We start from the raw sequence: 23,451 nt of genomic DNA on the forward strand, positions 1-23,451 counted from the left end.
AAAACACCTTAATGTGGAAAGGATACATTAGTTTCAAATATTTGCCAAATGCAATCAGAATCTTTTGTATCAAACTTAAATTGATTCAGGAATTTATTTATTTTTTTGTTTGAAGACTGTTCGGGTACAAAGGAAAGAGCAGGAGTTTCTAGATGCTTTGCTACTGAGACAACAACTTTGAAAAAAAGAATGGTGGATCAGATACTGTATTTCTAATGGTTGCTAACAAGACAACAATTGTTGATTTCATTCCAGATGGAAAAGAATATGATGCCTTTGTGTCTTACCTGAAAGATTGTGTTTCTCCTACTGAAGAAGAGAGAGAATTTGCTTTGAATATATTACCCATGATATTAGAAGAAAACTTTGGCTACAAGTTATGTATATTTGAGAGGGATGTATCCCCTGGAGGAGGTAAGTGTATTGAATATTCTGTATTGAATATTCTTGTCATTAAATAGGCACAAAATTTTCACATAAAGGTGAAAGTCTGTAATTAGAAGGAATTCTGTGAAATGTGTTGTGCATGGAAATGCTACATTTTTCACTTATTCCTAGACCATGTGCATGCAAAGTTTGCATGCATTCATTTTAGATATTTTATAGATATATTTATGAATTTACATAAACCTACACACATACATACACACATATCTTTGATTACACAGAACCAAGATGAACAGATGAAAAAGCTAGCATGCAGAAAGTTCAGGTGAGAACACAGATGATGTCAGCTGTTTCACAGTAATAGTGCTCTTGCTCTGCTTTTGCTGAGAGCAGGCGCCTATGAATGAACTCACGTTTACTGCACAGAGCAACTGGTGTCTCTGTGTTGTGGCTTAACCCCAGCCAGCATCTCGGACGATGCAGCCACTTGCTCACTCCCCACTTGGTGTGATGGGAGAGAGAATCAGAAGAGCAAAAGTGAGAAAACTCCTGGGTTGAGATAAAGACAGACTAATAGGTAAAGCAAAAGCTGCATGCACAAACAAAGCAAAGCAAGGAATTAATTCCCTGCTTGCCATGGGCAGGCAGGTATTCAGCCATCTCCAGGAAAGCAGGGCTCTGTCACACATAACAGTGACTTGGGAAGACAAACGCCATCACTGAGAACGTCCCCCCCTTCCTCCTTCTTCCCCGAGCTCTATATACTGAGCATGGCGACATGTGGTGTGGAATATCCCTGACCCTTTGGTCAGTTGAGGTCAGCTGTCCTGGCTGTGTCTCCTCCCAGCTTCTTGTGCACACCCACCCTACTCACTGGCAGGGTGGTGCGAGGAGCAGAAAAGGCCTTGAGTGCTTAGCCACAACCAAAACCACCAGTGCACTATCAACACCACTGTCATCCCGAATACGAAACATAGCCACTTACCAGCTGCTAGCAAGACATTTTACTCCACACCAGCTGAAACCATGACACTCTGGTACTAGTTATTCTCAGGTAACTTGTATGTTTGCTGTATCTTTAGTGTGGGTGTTGAAACCATTTTGTGAATGTAATGGATTCCATAACAAAATAGAAATGAGAACATGGAGTTTTGTTTCTCTAAATGTCCTATGGATACATGGCCTTTTGCAGATGCTTGGAAAAAAGATACCGGGAGATTCCATTTAGTCCAAAGATCTAGTTGAGGAGTAGGATTTCATTGTTAAAAACACAGAGCAATAAGGTCAGTCAGCCCCCTTCACAAAGCAGGATCTTCTCTCCTTGTATCCATTCCTGACATATTTTTCTAACCTGAGAGGTGCCACAACTCTCCCAAGCCATTTTTTTCCAGGTATTATCTCTCCTTAGGTATTAAAAAAAGTCTTTCCAAAGTGTTCAGTCTGATTCTTTTGATAATTTTAGCTTATTTCCTTGCAGTAGTTTTAGCTTTTCTGTGGGCTGATCTGTTGTGAATATGGAAAACAGAGTATTTCCTTCTATTTACAGGCGCCTTTGGTGTGTCGCCTCCTCCTCTCAGTTTTCTCTTCTTTAGGTTACTCCTGCAGTTTGCTTTGCCTTTCCCTAAAAGATTTTCTAGATCTCTGGTTTCTGTAAACCTTGTTGTCCCATGATGCTGAAGCAACCACAGGAAGTTGTGCATGAGAATTCAATTGGGTGCATGGGTGTTTGAAGGATATCACCATTTGATTTTGTTCATTGCTTGTCATGACAAAAGTCATGGATCTAAAACACAGTTGAAACTCATTCTGTCATCACATGCTAGTCTTCTAGACCTTATATTACTGGCAACAGATTTGGGTATTTGGGGACGTAAAGGAAAGAGTAACCTGAGGGTTACTGAATATTTGGAGAGACGTTGCTGTTGGTGACTTTCTGTGGAAACACTCCAGTGGTATTTATTATGAAGAAGCAAAGAGATGTCTGGTTGGAGGAAAAATAAATTTTGCTGTGACCTTCTATCCATGTGACTACAGACAGACAGACTGACAGACTCCAGGGTAGCTGGAGATTGTGTGTCAGTTTTAACTGCTTCAGAAAACAAGTGTTGGCCACTCCTGAGCTCATTTTTGCAAACTCTTAATCTGCAATGCATATTAATCTCTTCATATGGACTGGATGCTTACATGCTCTCACTTTATAAGGGGAACAGTTTGTATACATACAATTGTTAAAAATTGTTAAAGGATAAGTCGATTCAGTCCCTATCCTTTCAACTTAGTTTAATAACACATTTATCCTTAATTTGCAGCGGTTGTTGATGATATTCATTCATTCATTGACAAAAGTCGACGATTAATCATTATACTGAGCCAGAACTACATTTCTGACAGAGCCGTATACGAACTTGAGAGTGGACTACATAAAGCCCTAGTTGAAAGGAAAACTAAAATCATATTGATTGAATATATGCCTATAAGTAACTACAATTTCTTGCCAGAATCACTGTCTCTTTTACCATCAAAGAGGGTTGTGAAGTGGAAAAAGGATAAATCTCTTCCTGTGAATTCCAGATTTTGGAAGAACCTTCGGTACCTGATGCCAGCAAAACCTACCAAGATAAACACCAAAGGACACTATAATAATCTTGACCTAGGCTTAGAAGGGGCTCAACCACGGACTGAAGTCTGTGGCTTTAATGCAGTTGTGTAACAATTCTGGAGACAGAAGCAAACTACTAGACTTGCTAACTACTAGAAAACACAAACTGCACACTTGTTTTGGGAAGACAGTGTTCATAAGAAGCCAAGTCTGAGGTCTGTGAAGAATGTAGAAATTGTTACAGGGGCTAGGACGACGTTAACCCCAATGCGAAATACTATCTCAGAGAGTTTCCTCCAGTGATCTGCACAAGGAGCAGAAATTTGATTCTGCTTAGGACTTACCACAAGACACAAAGCACAATGTAAAAAATTTTGATTTCACATTTTCCAGTAATGTAGAGTGATATTAGTTATACTTGCATACTTTTTGAGGCCCCTCAATAAATATATCAGTATTTGCAAAGTATTATTATTTAGACACTCTTGGGTTTGTATTTTGGTATTTCCTAAGGATCCTGCTTGGGAGTAGACCCAAAAGGCTCCTGCCCTAGAGAACTTGGCGTGCAGGCTTTGGGCAATGTCAAGCAGAAAAATCAAGTGAAAACAGAGAAAAAGGGAGTAGGGCAACAGAGAAAGAGTTGGGCAGATTTGGTCGGGCTAACAGTATTCACTGCTGACCTCTATGTGGTCTAGACAAGCCAAGTGGGAGTGATTTGGAGGAATGATAAAGACTGTTTCCATCCTCTTATTACACTGACAATAGTGTAAATGCTTATTTTTGGAGTGAGAAGAGGTGGATGGGATAGAGATAATAGTGTTTTGTTTGTGGACCCTGAGCTGCCTTCACTGAGGGATGTAGGGGATTTATGTGAAAATGAGATCTTCAGTATGTACATGTACTCCTAAACCTTTGGAACATTTGTACTTAGCACTATTTTTTAAAACAAACTTAGTAATGCCTTTCAAAACCATGGTAATCCTCCCTTATTATTAGCTGTCTGTCAGAAGATACCAATCTGACATAAATTCCTAGATAAAATGGAGCCGTATTTCCTCCTAGTACTAATGAGGAGAAATCAATGGAGAATCATTTTGGAAGATCTGTCAGTTTGCTGGGAAACCATCAAGGCTTAGCCCACTCTCATCATTGTCTTGCATTCAACTAATGCTAGTTATGAGGAGACATCTCTTTGACACTGACACTTAATTCATGCACCTGTAGTGGAGGATCTCCATTACCTTCTCAGTGAACTTGAGGACACAATTGGAGTGCTAGGTGCCATGGCAATGTCTCAAGATTCATGAGAATGAAATACCTTGTTGTTCATCAAATATCCTGCAATCAAGCATAACAGAATGAAGACAACACGGTTGCCAGGTTAACATGCAGATGAAAAAGTACAAAGGAATAAGGCACACGTGTGGTGTCCTTCAGATCAGCTCCAGGACATCTGCCTCTTTCTATTAGGCAACTAAAGAGCCATTGAAATGCGATCCTTAGGCAAAAGCCATTTTCTGGCTTAAGCTTTTACTGAAGAGGATTTATGCTCTGTATATATGCATGTCTTTATATTTCCAAATCTTTCTCAAGGTTCAGTTCTTCTCTACCAGAGTTTCCTGTGATTTGTAATCACAGATCAGTTTTAACATTCTCCTCCAGTGCTAATGATTGCCCCTACTTCAGAAATGCCATCTGACATACTGGGCACATCCACTTCTTGGTGAAACAGCTGACAGAAAAGTTAGTAACTTTCCTGATACTTAACTGAGGGGTTAAACTTAGCCACATAATTTTTTCATATGCTGTTGTCAATGTATTAGCTAACACCATGAAATGTCAAATGTATTATACTACACATATGAATAAAGATAGTGCACATGGTTTTTTAAAAGCTCTGGACTGAGCCTACCCTCTATGAGAATCAGCTACTATAAATTGAGATTGGATTTGCCACGAACCTCAGCTTGGAGAAATGCTGTGACTGCACTCATGAAGCTGTACCCTGAAGACTGTGAAACCATACAGAATTTGACCACACTTGAGGTTTTACAGAATACCAGAGGACTTCACATGAGGAAGGTTGAAAGCTAAATGGCATTAACTCCAAAGTTGTTCGAATGCCAGCAAAACAGACATTCAGATGTAGTTCAATGAGCTACTCAATATCTGTAAAGGGGCAAGTATTTTTGCATAGAATGGTATCACAACACATTCATTTAATCTGTATAGCCGATCCTCACAGCCCATGTTGTGGTAAGGGGAGACAAGGGAAATTAAGGGTATGCGTCCTTATATTAATACCAGATGTTCTCCTTATTGCTCTATATCCTGAATTGGCTGACTTTAATCAGGGCTTGGAAATGCGTGCTTTCTCTTTACAGTCCCTAGAGCAAAGGAGCTGCTAATATGACTTTTATAGACTGTAGTTGTGTTGATCTGTCTGATCATGCATATGTCGATTTATAAGTGAATTCACATGATAGTTGGTTTGAGGTAATGGGTCATTTCAGTGATTCACATTGCATTTTTTGTTCCATTTTTGCACTTAATAAAACTTTATTTCCCCCTTTCTACATCTGTGGCTTCTTTTTTTGCTGCAGTTAGAAAGCAGTAAGTGTCAAAAATAAAACTTACAGTAAGAAGAAAAAATGCAATTAAAAAAGCAAGAGTGTTGTTAGGCCTGCTTGCCACAAGCAATAAATGTCTCATTTATACTGTAGGACAATTTAAACCAAGCCAAATCCAAAGAAGTGATTGGAATATGTAATTTCCCAGAGGAGGATTCAGATGGGATCATTGAGGAGACAGCTGTTGTAAGACACCAGTCTTGAAGATTCTTGTCTTTCTTGCACGAGCTACCACATGGTAGTGACTGTGAGAGCTCAGTCTGTGTCTGCATTTTTTTAGTGTTCCTGGTTGACCACTTTCTACCACGCACAGTGCAGGCTGGAAGAAAAAGAATATCAAAGAAGTCTTCTTGTATGTTGATAATTTGAATGTAAATATTGGGAAGAGTTGGGACTATTGTATACAGTATCAGTACTATAGTGTAGTACTGTATAAGGGCCTGGAAATGTAGAAGGTTTGTGAATTATAGTTGTCCATGCCCTGTGTTATGTGTCCTCCTTCAGTGCACCGAGTATGGAGGGACTCTTTCAGTGAAGGGTGTGAAGGTGTCTTTCAGACACCACATCTAGTTCCATATCTATAATTTCTTCCTACTATAAGCACTTCTGTTCCTTCATTGCTGTCTGCATTCTTTACATACATATGCGGGGAGGCAGAATTTGCAAACCATGGGTAAATGCTAAAAGGTCATAAAAACTGTCAAGAAAATAAAATAAAGATTAGCAGGTAAGAAGGTAGATGCGTGAGTCTGGCCTGGAAGGATACCCTAGAACTGTGGTTATATATAAAAGTTGTCCTTTTCTATCTTGCTTTTTCAGAGAAAGTGAAAAAAAAAAGGCTTTCTTTTGAGAGATGACTGTGGTCTGACTTGCACAGAAAAGGCAATTTTTACATCATTAAACCCTATATATATTTAATAAAATGTTTGAAACGTTGTCTTTCCTAGTGGGATGCTTGTGATGTAGTGTTTTGAAAAAGAAAATGTGATTGCATTTTTGGGAAATACCTTTCTGATTTAGTAACTATAATTAGATAAAGTGCCAGAGTGAAAGAGTAGTTATCAAGCTTCCTGCAATAGCCACAAGTTACGGAAAATACAAAATGGAAAAAAGGCTCTACAAGTATCTATTCCAGTTTTGGTCAACTCATGACAGCTTTCTGTGGTTCAACAATCCAAATTTCCTGAACTTCAGTGAAAACAGCTGCAGATAGACCACAATAGTCTCATTTTTTAGTTTCATTGTCAGCTAAATATATAAACAACTCATCACAGGGATTTGTCTCTTATATTGCATTGTTTGATCTTCCATCTGGCCTCTACTGGTGAGATATAGTATGTACATTAGCAAGATCTACCACTGTCCAGTGTAATACATTTGTTGCTTATTACCTATTAAATACAAAAATAATAGAGTTCAGTACATTGATGGCTTAAGGTATTTGTGAAAGGTAATCAGGCAGGTTCGTGGCTCATTGCTCTAATTCTTTTTACCACTACCTTAGTTAAGCCAATTTCAGTCACGTGCTGGAGACCTCATTCCACTATGTGGTTACAAAACTGTTTACTATGCATTGCAGAAAAATTGTAGCTGTTAGAGTTTTTTTGACTATGGTGAAGGATCTCTTGAGGGACTTCTTTATGGGTTACACCTCTTTTCAAATTCAGGCATTCAGCTGGAGACTCAAGCCTAAATGTTCAGCTCAGCTGTGATAGCAATGTCTCTATCTGTGTATAGTGAATTAATAAGTAGTATATTAAGCATATTTATTTCTGTAGTACTTCAGGAAGATACTGCCTTTGGGGACTAGCAGCAAAAATTCAGGTACAAGGAAGGAACTCATACTTCGGGAATGAAAACTTGTGAGAACCTCAGGATGGTTGCCAGCTGCCAGCATGGTGAAGGAAAGTTGAACAATACAGTGCAAATACCAATGAAGTGCTGTCAGTGAAGTGAGACCTTGAGACTTGCAAGGCAGAGCTATGAGGATCACCAGGAGAATCGTGTGAAGGGATCCTAGAAGAGTTTAAATTGTTTAGGCTGATAAAATGAACAGGGAAAGAAATAGGAGCATTGTCAACCAATGCACACGGGAAAAGAAAAAGCACTAGAAAGAAGAAGAGTTGTTTAAGCTAAGGAATGGTATTCACACAAGGACACGTGTCCATGAATAAATTTATGATGGGCATTAAAGCCATTAGAACAGTACGGTCTCCTATGGGAGTAATGGGGAAACTAATCTGACCTGCTTTTGTGCAGGAGAACAGTAAGTCTCTGAAAAAAAAGCCGTAACACAACAATGGTCATCCTTGTCAGTTTTAAGCTTCTTGGTTTGCAGTATGCAGGCTAGACTATCAAGGAAGGCAAGAAGGGATTGTCATGGAATTTGAGGTGCTAGGCAATCTTTTCTATTTAACCATTAAAGATTGCAAGAGTAAAAAGACTTTAAAGGCCTGGGTCACGAGTATTTGCTTTGCTCTTTCTCCGTTGGCAAGTGATCTATTCAGTTTTTAGTACAGCCAAAGTACTTCTCTGTAACTGGCCATGTTACACCCTGATACCCAAGGTAGAATGCACTGTACTGTGGCAAATCTGTACTAAATAACACCAGCTTCCCTTAGTTGACAGAGGTGAGTTACCCTACTGCTCCATAAGCCCCCCTTGACTGTATGTCATTTCACTGACTGTATAACCTGGTACAAAATGGACAGAAGGTCATGTTTAGATGTTGTTCAGACACCTCCTGTCACACCATAACCAACACCACTGACTCAGTGTAGAAGATAATCGAGGCGGAGAATTTCTTACCCAGTCGGCGTTAACCATAGGTGGGCAGAGAAGGAGGTGATGCATAAATGTGTCAAGCCAGAATAGTACCAGAATACTAAAAAACATAATCCTCCCAGCACTGTAAGACTACTCTGTGTACACACAGAGGTGGTGCACTTCCCCCCCTGCTTCTTGGCCGGCAAAATGCTTGAGCAAAAGTGAGACGGACAAGGTAAGAGATAGACTCCCACCTTGACTTTCCACAGGGGTGGGGAGGCACAACTTCCTGGAGTTATAGCATCGAATATGCTAAACGTGTGAGTGGGAGGGTGAGCGAGTGAGAGGGAGGACAGGGAGGGGAGAGAGAGGAAGCAGGAAGGGTGTTCTGGAGCGATCCTTTGCCCTCTCCTTCACAAACTTGCTCTAGCAGCAAAGGATAAATATGAACCTGCAAAGTACAGGTGTGTGAGGCTGCTTTTTTGGCACCTACATTACTTTTACAAAACAGGAAGGGATGAAATGGAGCAGAGGCTCAGCCATGCATTTGGTTCTATTTGCCAAGACTTTTACCCAGTGTGTTAACCGGTGTGACACACCACTCAGCCTTCTGGCAGCGTGGCTTTCAAACCTCTATGGGACTGGTGCTTCTGTTGTATTTCTAAGATCTGCTCTAACTCTCTTCTGGAAAGAGCAGAGAGCTGAGCACATGGTGGAACCTGAGAATGCAAATCCTGTATCTCCAAATGCTTAGAACCCAACAGAATCAAGCATTAATACTGGACATTGCAACAAGGAATGTGTATATAAACAGAGGCAGCATTGAAATCCCCTGTTATTCAGCAAAAAGCCTTTTTTATCTTCTTCTTGTGGAAATAGAGTAATTGACTCAATGTAAAGAGAGTGAACTTCACACCAAAAAAGAAGCAGCAAGTCCTACTGTTCTTGAGATAAGTCTGGTGCAAACTGCTGGACCTATATATTTACATAACCTCTATTGAAATAGGAAAAACTGAGGTCAGAATTGATGACAAGGTGTTCTCAGATGCTTTTATGTAGTTTGAGTCACTGTGCAGCCTGTCTTTTATGGGTTTCACATCCATACAGGAAGGCTGGCAGAGGGGCTGGACCGTGTGGGACTGTATATGCTGTCGTGCTCTGCCTGACTTGCAGGTCCAAGGGCCAAGTCACAGCTCAGATTCATCAGGGCTTCTCTTTTCTCTTTCTGCCAAAGCTGTGTTTGGGTAACCAACAAGGCTTAACTGGGAGAACACAGACAGAAAGCAATAGTGCGTCACAGCCCCCTTATTGTGCCCACTTGCAGTGGGTGTGGAAGGTAGCTGAGGAGAATAAAAGTAAGGAGAGCTCAGCTCTTATACTAAACATTATTCATTATTGGGCAAAAGTGTGGTTCTCTTGTAGATTGCAGGTATTACACACTTTTTTGAACCATCTAGTAGCAGCATGTGGGCAAAAAAGAAATAAACTTTTACCCTTCCTCCTCTTAAATGAAGTAAACTAAAAAGTCCAACGCATTTTTTACACCCAATGCAAGTAGGAGATTTCAGAACGCAAAAGGCTTTAATCTGTTACTAGGGGTATTACTAGGGGTAAAGTTTTTCCCCTGCTCTTTTTACAAGAAAATGACCCGGAAATTTTGAACCGAATGCAACTAAACTGAGAAAGGAAGGGATGATGACAGTGAGGTAGAGGAAATTCCTGTAAAGGAAATAGACTCAACACAGTGCACAGCTAGAACTAACCACAATTCTTATCATGTAGTGTAGGACGTGCAGGTAAGATTTTCAGATAATTTTGTTTTTTTTAATTATAGCTTTTAGCTTCAGATTTTAGCCCTCCCTAGCCCATCTGCTTGACAGGTGAGTTGGTTTTATTGTCTTTGAATCTGCATTTTAAAGTAAATAGTTTTTAATTGCTTGGTCAGACAAAACAGTAGTGTCTTAATAAGTAGCTTCATTAGATTATTTATTTTTGGTTTATAGGTATGGTCAAGCTTTTTTTCTTCTCCTGCACGATTATGACTAATCTTACTCCTAGAATCAGATTATTTTTCTCTTTCCATTGATGTACAAGACAGAGGAGTTGATAGCTCTGACGCTGAAGTGATTTTCATCAGAATCAGAATAGTAGATTATAAGATTGCGGCATGCCACTCTACTTGGCTTCAAAGATATCATGAAACTTGGTGCAGCTCTCAAGAAATTGACTTTGATTTCTTTTGCTTATATTTTACGTAAATACATACAAACTGCTATGAAATAGAGATGTATGGTTTTCTTGTGAGAGTCTTTTAGGAGTTGAAACATAGGCAAAATAACAGAGTTTTTATTCTTCTCTCTTACATTTTTTTACCACAGGAAATTATGTTAAGACCACATTAGTTTCCTCTGTAGATAAGTTAGTTACTTTCCAATTAAATGGCATCCTAAATCCCTAGACTAAGGATATGATAATATGGGTGTGTACACGTCAGGAGAAGGCAGAAAAACTATCGATAATACATTGCCCAGAGTAGAGTGCTTTCTTTTTCTGGCAGATACTGACCAAGATAAAATCAGTCACTGAATATATTGAATCACTGAATCACCTTGAGTCCACTTGCACTGCAAATATGCCCAAATGCTCAGTTTAAGATTATTCCGTTTCAGGTACTCCTCTCGTTTAGTAATTGCTGTTTGCTTCTGCTGTGAATTTCTCTTTTCCTGTCAAGCACACTTGTAAGACAAAGCTTCTTAATTTCGCACACTATGGTACTTTTTAAGCACTATAAAAATGCAAAGTTTCTGAGGTTCTCTAATAAAAGTGTTACCAGTTAGCAAAAATAAAATAAAATAAAGTGACAGTGGTGTATTTTCCCATGGCTAGCAAAAGACAACAGAAAATTAAACAGATTGATAACCAAAGCTATAACATTTATTAGTTAACACTCCCTTTCACACTTCTTACCCATTCGTGGTGACCTTTTGAGCTTGAAGAGGGAGTTGTTAGCATGGCAGTAAACTGGAGAGCAGAGATTATACCTCAGTGGCATTATTAAATGCTTTGTGAGTGGCCACTTGATGTGGTTTCGCTACATGTCGCCTGCGTGTCCCCGATTACAGAAAAATGGGCAGCTGGGAAGTAAATGCTTCCATTGCTTATCTTGTGCCAGGTCAAGTCCTCCTCAAGTAGTTTCTGATGGCTTAACAGTTTGAATAAGTCACCAGAAAGGACCAGAGCTGTCACAGGAGAGGGGCTGGACATTTGTCTGGGATCAAGGGAGAGGGGCATGTGGAGGATGGAGAAGTAGATGAGACCTTCTCCTTTTGACAACAGTGACCCATTACATCAGCTCACCTGCTCAAGGGACTGCAGCGCTGAATCACGAACTAGACCCTTGGGTCGTGCTTGCTACTGGCAGCAGTATGCCTTTGCCATGTGGGCCGTTGTGTGACATAACTCAAAACACCATCCGTTGTTTTATACAGTATTAATAGGGCTAGAGATGCAGCCCTAATGAATGCCTTGAGAGAGGTCTTTAGGAATGTCATAAACCCACATTCAAGAGTGAGGATCCATTGATCCTTTTGCAGTGGACATGACAGTCTTCTTAAAGTTTAGGAGGGTTTTTGCCCAGTGCTGGTAGGAAACTGTCTCTTTATTCAGACATACATATTGGCGTGGAGTTTCAGGATGGTTTTAAAAGCCATATGGGGCAATGACAGTTGGCAGCACTCAATGTTTAACAAAGCACCAGGATGGGTTAACACAGATGAGTTAACCTACTCCATGTGACCTCTGAGTGTAAAAATAGATCATTCCATTAACTTGCAAGGAATAGAGACATGCTGAAGAGAACGGTGACTAAAGTGCTCCTCTCTACGCATAATAGCTGCCTGAAAAAGTGCAGAGTGGGAGTTCTCTTCACCTCTCTTGCTAGCTCAGTGTGCACTGGGTGCTCTTTTGCTGCCTGCCCGCATGAGTCGTGTCTGATTTGCATGAGGTGCCAACAGACAAGGGACTAGCCTTTGCCTGACCTTTTCTTTTTTCCCTTGGGCTGACTCAGTGCCTCTCTGGCAGCTGTGCAAACGCAGAGTCACTCTGTGGCCAAATAAGCAAAGAAAAAAAGCTCCTTGAGGTCTCAGTTGCACAATGTGAACATCAGCAAAACACATAGCCTTTACTCACTGAGATCCTGAATCAGGCATTACAGACGTGTCATTCACAGGCGTTGGGTATGTTTTTACGAAATACCCAAATTAAGTCATGGCTTTTGAATATGCTTGCTTGACAGCCTGCCTTCCCTCCAGCCCTGTGGCTGAGAAGGCTGTGGGACACACATCAAACCTCTTAGTAGGGGAGGCAAAACACTTCATCCAACAGGGTTTGGGGTTTCACCTTGGACAGGATGCTGTAATATGGGCGTCTGGGTGAAGCCGAGTGCTTTTTGGACCTGCTCCCAAATCCCCTGGGTGTTCCTGGTCTGAACGCACAGATGGCGCACCACAGAGCTCATACCTTAGGATGGGATGGATCAGACCCTGTTCAACAGGTCTCTGCTGGGGTCATTCAAGCAGTGCATGGTGCAGAAGTGAGGCCTGGTGCTGCACATGCAGTCGTGGAGGAGAAGAAGTGCTTTTTAGGTTGCTCTGCTGACCCTAACAGACATCTTAAGGTATGTCCACTTTAGCTGGTAACAAAGCCCAGTAGGAGCATGTGTCTTGGGGGAAAAGAGTTACAAGCAAAGACCCAGTGTCCACACAGTACATGCTTTGAGGGTTTTACTTCTGCATAGTTCTACTCCAGCCCCATGGACTCAATGCCATTTACAGCCGGAGCACACCTTCAGGTTTGGTTTAATCCCAAAAGAATCCTGTTTACATACTCTGGGCATGTTGGCCTTCAAGATACAGCAGAGCTCCATGGATTTTGGTGCCAGTTATGCCTTTCTCAGTCTGTTGCTGATAGTTGTTGATTTTATTATTTGGTATCTTATCACTCATCTTAGAGGACAGGTTCCCCTTCTAACAGCAATAGCTGCTGAAAGACCTGTTTTTCCACTCCAGCTGTGGAGTTCTGCATTGTTACAGGTGTAACTTAGAAATCCATCTGTAAGCAACTCTATGCAAGACGTATTTAAAGAAACTGTTGCACATTCTTGAATATCATCTCTCCTGCATTAGTGTAAAACAGTATGAGTACGAACAGTGCTGCAAATTCCATTTTAAAAAACCCACGATATTTGGGAAATTCTGTTTGCTAAGTTTTATAGAGCTACATAATGAAATATGTAATTGCCTAACTATCTTACTAGAGTACTATTTACAAAAAAAAAATCCATTTTCCTCTTTTACAGAGAGCAAGATGATTCTTCGAGAAAATGTCTCAGAAAATCAACCAAAATTGATAAAGAAAATCATGCTTGCTTTGTGCTGGATCCTAGCATTGTTTGTCAGTGGGGCAGAAGTTAGAGAGATTACCTTGCCAGGTAAGAGTCTGCTTTGGTGAGTTTTGGTGTTTGTGGTGCTTTCTGACAGCTAAGAAAAGTGGGTCTGCATTTTGCCATGCCTTTATGAGTTTTTCTTGCACCTGTTCATGCTTGTCTTAGGCAAACAGCTGTTTCTAGACTTTCTGCAAGCTTTTTCAGTATTTGTAATACAGTTTATCCTAAATATGATTCAAAATTCAGTTCACTAATGAAAAGAAAAGGGCAAATGTAAAGGAGAATTTCTGAGAACCTAATGTGGCAAATGAATTTCTTCTGCGACTCCTTGAAGTCTCCAGCAGCTGGTCCAAGCCTGTCAGGGGGGAGAAAGAAGAGAAAGGCAGGGTGAGACCAATATATCAAAGTCTTCCACCCACACAATCTGTCTGGAGGAGCTTGATCCAATTCAGTTCACAGAGAGAAACTGAAACTGCGAAGAATCTCCCAGGTGGGCAGGCGAGGAACCGAAGATTTCATGCCCTCCCTTCTGCTGAAGTGAAATCCTGCCGTGCTTTCACGGGTTACCACATCCTGACGGGCAGGAGGGGTTATGCAGCAAGGTCAGTCAGCCTTTAGAGAATTGGGGTTAGAATTGGTGACCACAGCCTTCAGAGTCCCAAAATTTGTCTAATTTTAGTGACAGTAGCTGAAAGATAAGAGCAGAAGTGTTTGAAAGCAGTGAGATGATAGCGCTTGCCAATCTTAGCCTAAAGAGGGAGTGTGGTGGGCAGGCTCTGCTTCTTCAGGTTTATGCCAATCCCTTCTCCGTTAATACAAGGAGAGCTAGAAGGGCTACCTCTGCTCTTCTGCAGAGTTGAGGTTAACAGGTTAACACACACGTGAAAATCTCCGTTCACTAACAATCAAGTTATTTTCACATTGGGCTGTTGAAAAAGGCCTAATAAGCCTTTGGAAACCTTTGAAAAAACTTTTGAGAACATTGGCAAATTCCATGTTTAAGGAAATCAACTCTCTATTATCCTAGCATCTGGTCGCATAAAACATTATTTAACACAAAGAAAGGTAAAGTTGTGTTTTTTTAGTATTCCGAATTATTTTTTTTTAAACATGATGACTGTGTGTTCTTTCAGGTGGTACTGATATCTTATTGTCCTGCTTTTCAGGATGTTCCCGTGTTCAACCTCAAATATCGTATCGTGCAATTAGTGATGAGGAGTTTGTTTTACAATGCGCTTTACCAGATAAAGATGCTACGCACATTTATAACAACACACTTCTAAAACAACATGAGGTGAAATGGTTCTGGCATCAGAAAGATAACGAGCCACTGAAGCCTGTCAAGGAAAGCTCTAATCCTGCTTTCCGAGGGGATGCACTTTGGTTTAAACCAGTAAGGGACAGTGCTTCTGGAGTGTACATCTGTATGATACGGTATGTGATGGAGAAAAAGGCTTATGTTTCTATACAAGAATTGTTTTGTTTTGTGTATTAAATGTTTATCTTTTTTTTTTTCCTGCATCACTCAGGGAAAAAATTCCATGTCTCAAAATTGTTTTGGAGGTTCAAACAAAGGAGGCAGCAAAATGTTCAGGTTATGACACAAATACACTACCCCTTCTTGCTGGCATTGGAAATTCAATAACTTGTCCTGGGACAAAATGCTACAACCATATAAAAAAGCCAGATGTAAAATGGTACAAGGTAAGAGTCACTCTCTTGAGCATTCAAAAAAACTCAGTGGAGGTATAGCTTTAGGTCTAGTTAATGCTCATGTACTATAGGTTCTTGAAATCTTCTTTAGCAGACAATACAGCCTGAGAAATTCAACACAAAAGCAGAAACTTGAATTGATATATATCAAGTCTGTAAGAGTTTTGAAGACATTTGCCACACCCAAAATATTATTCCATGAAAGAGAGGCCTATAAATGCTTTCTCTTCACCTATGAAATTGAAGCAATTGAGAATCAAAACCAGTTCTTTACAAAACTGATATATGATTGGAATTTAAAATTTTACATTTTGTTTTGACATTTTAAATTCCAAAAATATCAAACATACCAAAGAAAAAGTGCCTTTGTTAAAAACAAAATTCTTCTAAGATTAATGTTTCGCATTGTTCTTTCCAAGACTCCTGTTTTTAATGAAACATTATTGATTTACTCTTCTTCAAATGACCACTAAAATACTTGCAAGCTAATATTTATTCCTATTGCGTTTGTAAGGATTGTAATATACCGTCTAAACGAGCAAATGAAAATGACTGAAATTTCAATTGTGTACCTGGTATTATTTACATTATTGATTCTATGAAGTGGAATTATGATCTAGTCAAAGTTACTCTTCATTTACTTTCAAACTTTAAATGAGGTATATCTTTACCTACATCTTGATCTGAAAAACACTGAATTTAAGGAGATTCTTTCCATTTTGTATCAGTGGATTTTTTTCAGGAATTTGATTTAAGGAAAATTCCTAGTGGTCTTAGAGAATACACTAAGCTGAAAAATAGGAGTGCTTTTCAAAAAATAGTCAGTTTTCATCCTTTTAAAAGTAGTGACAGTGTTGTCAATCTCAGAAAATCCAAAACCATGATTTATTTCTCAGAAAGGACATTAAAATGTTTTGAAAATCATTTATTTAAAAAAAAAATACCCGGTCCATCAAAAAAGTGATCCGTTTTGTTGCTCTTTAGTAATAGGAGTTTAACTTAGATTAGGTTCATGATTTCACATTTCTCTCAGCAACCACAAATTTTAAATATTTTTTTTAAAAAGACAATGGTATTCACATGTAATAAACCACAGTTTTTTAATATAACTGACAAATGTCCTCAGAATGTTAATAAATCTTTTTTTTGGGGTTCAGTGGAAAGAGTTTGGCTTAGCCCTACTGCCATGGTAATCGTATCCAAATATTTTAGAATACGTTTTAATAACAGGAACAACAACAAAAAAAGGACTTCTAATTCCTTGATACACTTTTCTTTTCATTAGGATGGTCGTCAGATAAAACACAGTAAAAGCAGACAAAGCCTAAAGCTTAAGCATAATAAAATCTACTTGAATCCAACCTATGATAACGATGCTGGAATGTATGTGTGTGATTACACTCTATACGACAACAATATCAATTGGACAATGAGAACAGCAGTAACAATAGAAGTCACTGGTGAGTAATATAATAATTCAGACTAAAGTACCTGAAGTTAAGTACGTTTTCTCTATTCTTTCCTACCCTATTTATGTCCTTTGCGCAGGGTCTTGTTCTGAAAAACCCATAAACTGAATTAGCAACATCATCATTAAAATCCTCTTCCAGGTATTATGAGGACGTCTTGGGACACTGACTGGAACCTTCAATGTTCAGTAATATGTAGCATGCAATACCATCATTTTCAAGATCTAATTCTGCTTTGGATTTGTTGTAGTTCCTAACAGCGGGTATCAAATCTATAAAGGATTTAGATCTCTTGATCTGGGAGTAGAATTCATGAAACTCCAACTGGTGCTAATGTCCTCCATGTACTGTATGGGGCGTGTTAGGAAGATATTCACATGCTAGGGGGAATGAGTGCTAATTCTGCATGGGAAATGTGGACAAAAGCACTGCATCTTGTTCCTACCTTTGTCCCTGAAGCAGAGTCTTATGTGAAAGTAGGAGTAAGATGATAACTCGTGCTTTGTGGCATGAATGAGACCTTCATTTTTTTCACTTGACGATGATAAGGAAGGTGATGTTGGTGGGATAGTTGCCCGTCTTCCACATAACTCTTTAACAGCAGAGGAAATGTGAGACCTGTGAGCAATCTAACTAGCAAACAAGCCGTTTGTCGTTGCATGTGCTGTTTGGGGGAAAGCATCACTGCCTGCATGACCTGTTCTTATAGACTTTGTATGAATTACTAAATAAAGCTGGCCAGAACTCTATGGCACAGTGGTATGGCATGGCCTTATAGTCTCCTTCAAATCATGGTGACCTTTTCCGTAATATTTACTGTCCTCTGCTGCCCTTCAGGCAAAGCCCGGGTATTGCCTGGTAGAGTGCTGTTGGACCAGGTTAACACTGTGCAAGGGAGCATCAGGATGATGCTCCCTTGCACAAGGCTCATCACCCTGAGCATGCTACCAGCTCAGGGTGATGAACAAGGGAGACTCTGTTTAGTTTGCTAGCAGAGAGATGTGGTTATGCTTTCCTCCAGATATCTGTGATTGAGTGCTGTAAAACACTCTCGTCAGACACTCCAGTTACTCCAGTCAGTCACAGGTCCCAGAGGAGAGCATAGCTACAGCTATTCTATATGCTGTGCTTGGTGGACCCAGTGCAGCTGTTTCTATATGACAGTAGCACAGGACCTATTCTCAGCATCCTGGTGGAAAGTGGGCCACTCTGTGGAAGGGAGGACAAGATTCAAGGGAGTGAAAGAAAGGTGTCAGGTGAGGCAAACTGGTTCTATGCTCTAGTGAGGACAGCACTACTCTGAAATTCCATGGTCTAGTAAGGACGGCACTCCTCTGAAATAGCTGGTCCCTTTTTTGCAGATGTTTGATGCATTTAGTACTAAGAAGTCATGGGAAAAATATATACACACCATCAGGACAGGGCCTGGATCCCATGTCTCACCAGCTTTTGAGACCTCTACGTGCTGGGTTACAATGTCTGGTGCTCTTTCACTCTTCTCTCCGGCTATATTCCCACAGTATTTTCCAAGCAGGCATGGACTAGCTCTGCTCTTGTTCTGATCTGGCTGAACCTGAGTTAACGCACTGTGCGTCTCAGTTCTTTTCCCTCACTTCACAGCACAGTCGTCAGAAAAACACTTGAAAGATGCCATGTACATGTACACTCCCCCTGCATCTTGCATACATTCCTCTGCTGTGGCTTCATTTAAAAAAAAAAGAAAAAAGTGGTGTGTGGCACCATTTCCTGTGGTATGGGACTTTCCTAGAATATCAGAGCTGTGGATTTTAGCCCCTTCAGGCTGTTTTTCTGGAGCCTGGGTAATTGCTTACTAGATTGTACAAACTTTGGGTGCCATTATCTGTGCCCTTTGGCAGCCCTTGTTTTGAAAAAAAAAAAAAAAAAGAAAAGAAAAGTTTGTTTTAATGCAAGTACCTGTATTGTGTATTTAAGGTGAATGAGGTGTATGTGCTGTGTCTATGCTTACTGGGCATGGAATGAGGCCTGGCATGGAACTGCTATGAGAATTTGCAGGGGGTGTCCCTAATTTTTGCATCCTAAATAACCTTAAGTGCAGGATAGACACTGAGCTCCTCAGATCATGTGTGATGACAATGCCTCAGAGTCACAGGGATAGCAGGTCTTTAAGTAGCAACATAAGTTTTGTGGTCAAAACTCCCTTATCTGTGCACTCTCAGACACATCAACAATTGTAAATCATCCTCTTGGACTTAGGGGTCTACATTCCACCTAAAATTTGAAAAAGAAAAATTTTCTTTTTTGTGTAAGCTATTTTCTCTGGTCTTCTGCACTGATGATAGCATTATAGTTATTAACAGCATTCCTGTTAAATTGCAGCAAAAAACACTATCCATCCACCAAACTTCTTGTATCCCAATGGTGTGGTGATCCTCGAAGCAGAGCTTGGTAAGTTTTGATTCCTCATCTGAAAGCCAGAGAAAATGTTTAAATGAGGTATTGCTAGATAATGATAGATCTTGATAAGGCAAAACAGCTTTGCTCTCTAGGAGCATGAGAATTTTACTTAAAACTATAGGATTTTTGTCTTGATATATATCTTTGTAGGTATTAAAGGAAGCATCATGTGTTATGCAGATTGCAGGCTATTTAAGAGAAAAATGTTCTGGTGAGCTATACACATGGTTTTCCTGTGCTAATTTGTTCCAGGAAAGCCACTTGAATTGAAATGCTGTGTACAGTTTGGGTTTGAAAGAGTTTCTCAGGTGACGGTGACATGGAGAAGAAACAACAAAGAAAATATAAATGAGAATTTGATTCAGGAAACAAGGTAAGAAAAAAACCAGTAGTCTGATTACTATTACAGTCATCCACTGAAAAATCCTTCTACAACAGCTTTACTGAATACATTTTACTGACAGAAACTCAGAAGGCTCTGTTCTTCAATGTATTAATGTGCGTGTCCATAAGCACGTGACAGGCATGTGCCCCTCACATACAGAAGCACATATTGATGGCCATAAAGTCAAGAAAAACCTTCTACACAATCTTAACTCTTCCTCCTAAAGCTTTAGCTCATGGACAGCTTCAACGTGAATGGTGCTCGGTTGCCTGGGCCTGCATCGGCTGTTTTCAAGTGTTCCCTCTGTTGTGCCAACTCACACAATCTGTCTCCGGAAGCTCTGTCTCCGAGTGAGGAATAAACCAGATCAGTAAAACAGTGCTGTGGACATTGACAGATGTGCTTCAGATGTTGGGGTGTGTTTATTGAGTCAGTCTGAGGACTTGCAGCACTGAATTTCAGGACGCTGAATTTCAGGAATCTTCCCTGGCAAGAATTAAGCAGACCCTGCAGAGAAGCAGCATGTGGGGGAAAGATTTCCTGTGACTTGGGGATAACCTAAATAGTCACCACGCTTCCCTTTCCTTCCTGTACTTCTCTGCCTCTTTCTCTTATGCAGTTCCAACTTGGGCAAGAGACATAGTGGAGGCAACACAGGCAAGTTGTCTTTCACTACACAGCCCTGAGTCGTCTTTATGGGAAAAATTTTCTGTACGCTGCGGGAAGCAAAAGCCCTGCTGTCACTGCTAGAGTCAAGTTCCTAATACAAGTCATATGGGAAAAAAATAACAAGTGATGGTACCACACGCACACATGCACGTGGGCACACACACTCACTCATGAGGTAGATTGGAAATTGTCTTTTCCTAACTTCTGAATGTTTAGCTTTGTAATGTCCTTCTTCTTACCAAATTTTTGGCTTTTTGCGTGCATACAATTTCTGTTTGTTTATTTTTTAAAAACCCAAATGAATAAAACATTCCCAGCAGACTTTCAGTACAGGTTGAATCCTTACCAGTGCTCATGCCTGTGTGTCTTGAATTAGCAGCGGTAGAGCCACGTTAGACTGTCATATTGTGGTGGCACGATATGGCGCGCCTTTGGGAGCACTCAGAGACGCCTGTACTTGTGGCTTTCAAAGAGGAACACTGAGACCCATAAACCCTGGGTGTTCTCCAGTGGTTGCAGACACAGGTCTGCTCTCCACAACCCTCACTCAGCCCCAGAGTGATTCCTTTGTTACCTCTTCATCTCCTAGACTTCCGTCCCTTATATCTGTCTTATTCTGTTTGCCTGTCTTACCCTTGGGCTTTTTACCCCTGTGCAAGAGGCTGTGCTGCTCAGTCTTTTTGCCCAGCTCATTTTCACTCCTTTTGGCTCCTTTTTCAAGTTTCATTTCCCTGCATTTCCTCCGGGGGATTTTTTTACATCTTCGAAAAACACAAGTAATCTTATAGCAGTCAGCGAGGGCTAAATATTTATAACTAGGCAAGTGCTTAAGTATTTTGCTGAGTTGATGAATTAAGAACAGACCTTTCAGCCTGCAGACCTTTGACGTTAGTATTTTCTTACAATGTAAAAAACAAATGGAAGTTCCAAACCAGAATATTGCATCGCTGTTAAAAGTTCAAGCTGAATCTTAAGAAGTTGCAAGCTCCTCTGTTGCTGTATTTAAGACATTTGAGGATTGTGTGAACGAGCAACAAAGGTATCATGCAAATACGTATTTTTTTCTCTTTAGTGTTTATCCAAAAGGTTTAAAGGGGCACACAGTTCTTCATGTTGCAAAACTGAAAGAAGTTACTGAAAGGGACCTCAGAAGCAACTTCACGTGCTTTGCTAAGAATTTGGTGGGGAATGCCACTGCTGTGATCCAGCTGAAAAGAAAGCAGAGAGGTAAAACTATTTGCTCTTGAAGCCACATTTTGATTCACTCACTGCTACAAATTCATTCCCCATTGACACTGTTTTTTTAGCCGGCTGCAGAAGTCCCTTGACACTGGATGGGAAAAGTTTGATTTGTCAGATGTCTAGAAAGTCACATTATTCTGAGGACTACTCAGAAGGACGGGGTTATCTGGGGACTTACTGCAGGCAGGTGGGCCAAGTGGAAGCTGGAGAGTAACTGGGAGAAAAAAAAAGGAGAATAGCATCTCTGACCATTAATAGGCAATCTACTAAACTGAAGAGGAGCAGCTGCTGAAAGTAATAGTATTCCTTGATTTTTATAGGACATTTCTGTTTGTTTCCCCAGTCCTTAGCATGCATGTTTCTGCAAAGTTACCATAACTGCTATAAATGTGGCAGCCTTTCAAGCAAAGGCCAAAACCAGTCAGTGTGGAAATTAAACCGTTGAACCATAGTTCACAGTAGACATTCATCATTGGAGTGGCACAGGAAGTCTCCAGCGGGGCACTGTGTGCAGCTGTGTCTGTTCTGATGTGACTTTTCCATCTCAAGTGATAGACCCTTTTCTCTGTGCCTTCCATCACAGATTGGCCTTTCATACCGTCAAGGAGATATCATTCAAAAAAGATCCCTAACGGTAGACTGAAAGTCTATGTTCAGGTTTGCAGCTAAATGAATTCCTGACTTCCCTAAAGTTTGCCAGTGGGGCAAGAATGAAGACTGTGAGATAGTTTACCCCAGTTTCTGAATTGGGTTTTTTATCTAAGTGTCAGCATTATTTTGGAAGCCTGAGTTATGATAGACCTTTTTCTTTCTACAGTGTTTCTTTTATACATACTATGCAGTGCCATTTCTACACTATTTGCATTGCTTTTGTGCACTGCCTTTATTTACCAGCACTGGATTGAAATAGTGCTGATGTACCGAAGTTATCTGGTCCACAACGAAACTGCAGGAGGTAAGAGACATTGTAAAATATTAATTTTCTCTAGTTTTTATACTGCCCTTTGCCGTGTGGGTTAATCTGGTGTGAATTAAACATTTAGTTAAATTCTCTTAATCACCTTGTTCCCTTTGAGCCAATACAAAGGTTGTTAAAGCTATCAAGGTGCTCAGTGGATTTAGGTGGATAAAAAGCCAGGCAGTGTGGAGGAAATATCTAACACCAACTGAAATGTCACAGCTAGCCTTTTACAAGGTCCTTAATTTACCCATGGAAGATTAGAATAGGAAGTTGAATTTTGGCAGTCCTTTTGCAGGGAATAATAAAGCATCTCCAACATTTTAACCTCATTCTCCCAAAGTGTTCAGTAGAACCTGTGGATAAGAATCTAATGTCCTTCAGAACTAAGGGAAGGGCTCCAGAGTCTATTGCATTTTTCACTTGAATCCAAATAATTTCTCAGAAGAATAAACAAAGGAGAGAAATAAGATGGTATAGGTCACCAACTGAGAAGTGTACATTTGGGAAATATTCATATTTCCTTTCTAAAAAATATGTTGACCATCTTGACATTTACACCAGAGTGCTCAGCGTCTGATATTTCAAGTCTCCATAGTGGCATCGCCCCATCGTGTCAGCTAAAACGGGCCTCCACCGTAGTAGGCGGTGTAAAAACATATCAGAAATGACAGTGCCTACTTCAAAGAACTTAACATAGAATTTTCTTACATGGGTTGAAAGAAATCTGATAGTATGTGCTTAAAGAAATTTT

The 23,451-nt window shown here is 40.2% G+C and overlaps 1 protein-coding gene across 1 annotated transcript in view; it reads left to right on the forward strand.

The window, feature by feature from the left end:
- IL18RAP (interleukin 18 receptor accessory protein) overlaps positions 1-23,451 on the forward strand; it is a 46,237-nt gene that overhangs the window by 18,343 nt on the left and 4,443 nt on the right. Inside the window, exons 13-21 of the mRNA XM_074609542.1 lie at positions 256-414; positions 13,739-13,870; positions 14,992-15,259; positions 15,355-15,529; positions 16,824-16,998; positions 19,366-19,434; positions 19,696-19,816; positions 21,570-21,724; positions 22,557-22,694. Coding sequence (XP_074465643.1) covers positions 256-414; positions 13,739-13,870; positions 14,992-15,259; positions 15,355-15,529; positions 16,824-16,998; positions 19,366-19,434; positions 19,696-19,816; positions 21,570-21,724; positions 22,557-22,694 — 1,392 coding nt within the window. The remainder of the gene's footprint in view (positions 1-255; positions 415-13,738; positions 13,871-14,991; positions 15,260-15,354; positions 15,530-16,823; positions 16,999-19,365; positions 19,435-19,695; positions 19,817-21,569; positions 21,725-22,556; positions 22,695-23,451) is intronic.

This window comes from Larus michahellis, chromosome 1, assembly GCF_964199755.1.
Source record: "Larus michahellis chromosome 1, bLarMic1.1, whole genome shotgun sequence".
In the NCBI taxonomy this organism is placed as follows: domain Eukaryota; kingdom Metazoa; phylum Chordata; class Aves; order Charadriiformes; family Laridae; genus Larus; species Larus michahellis.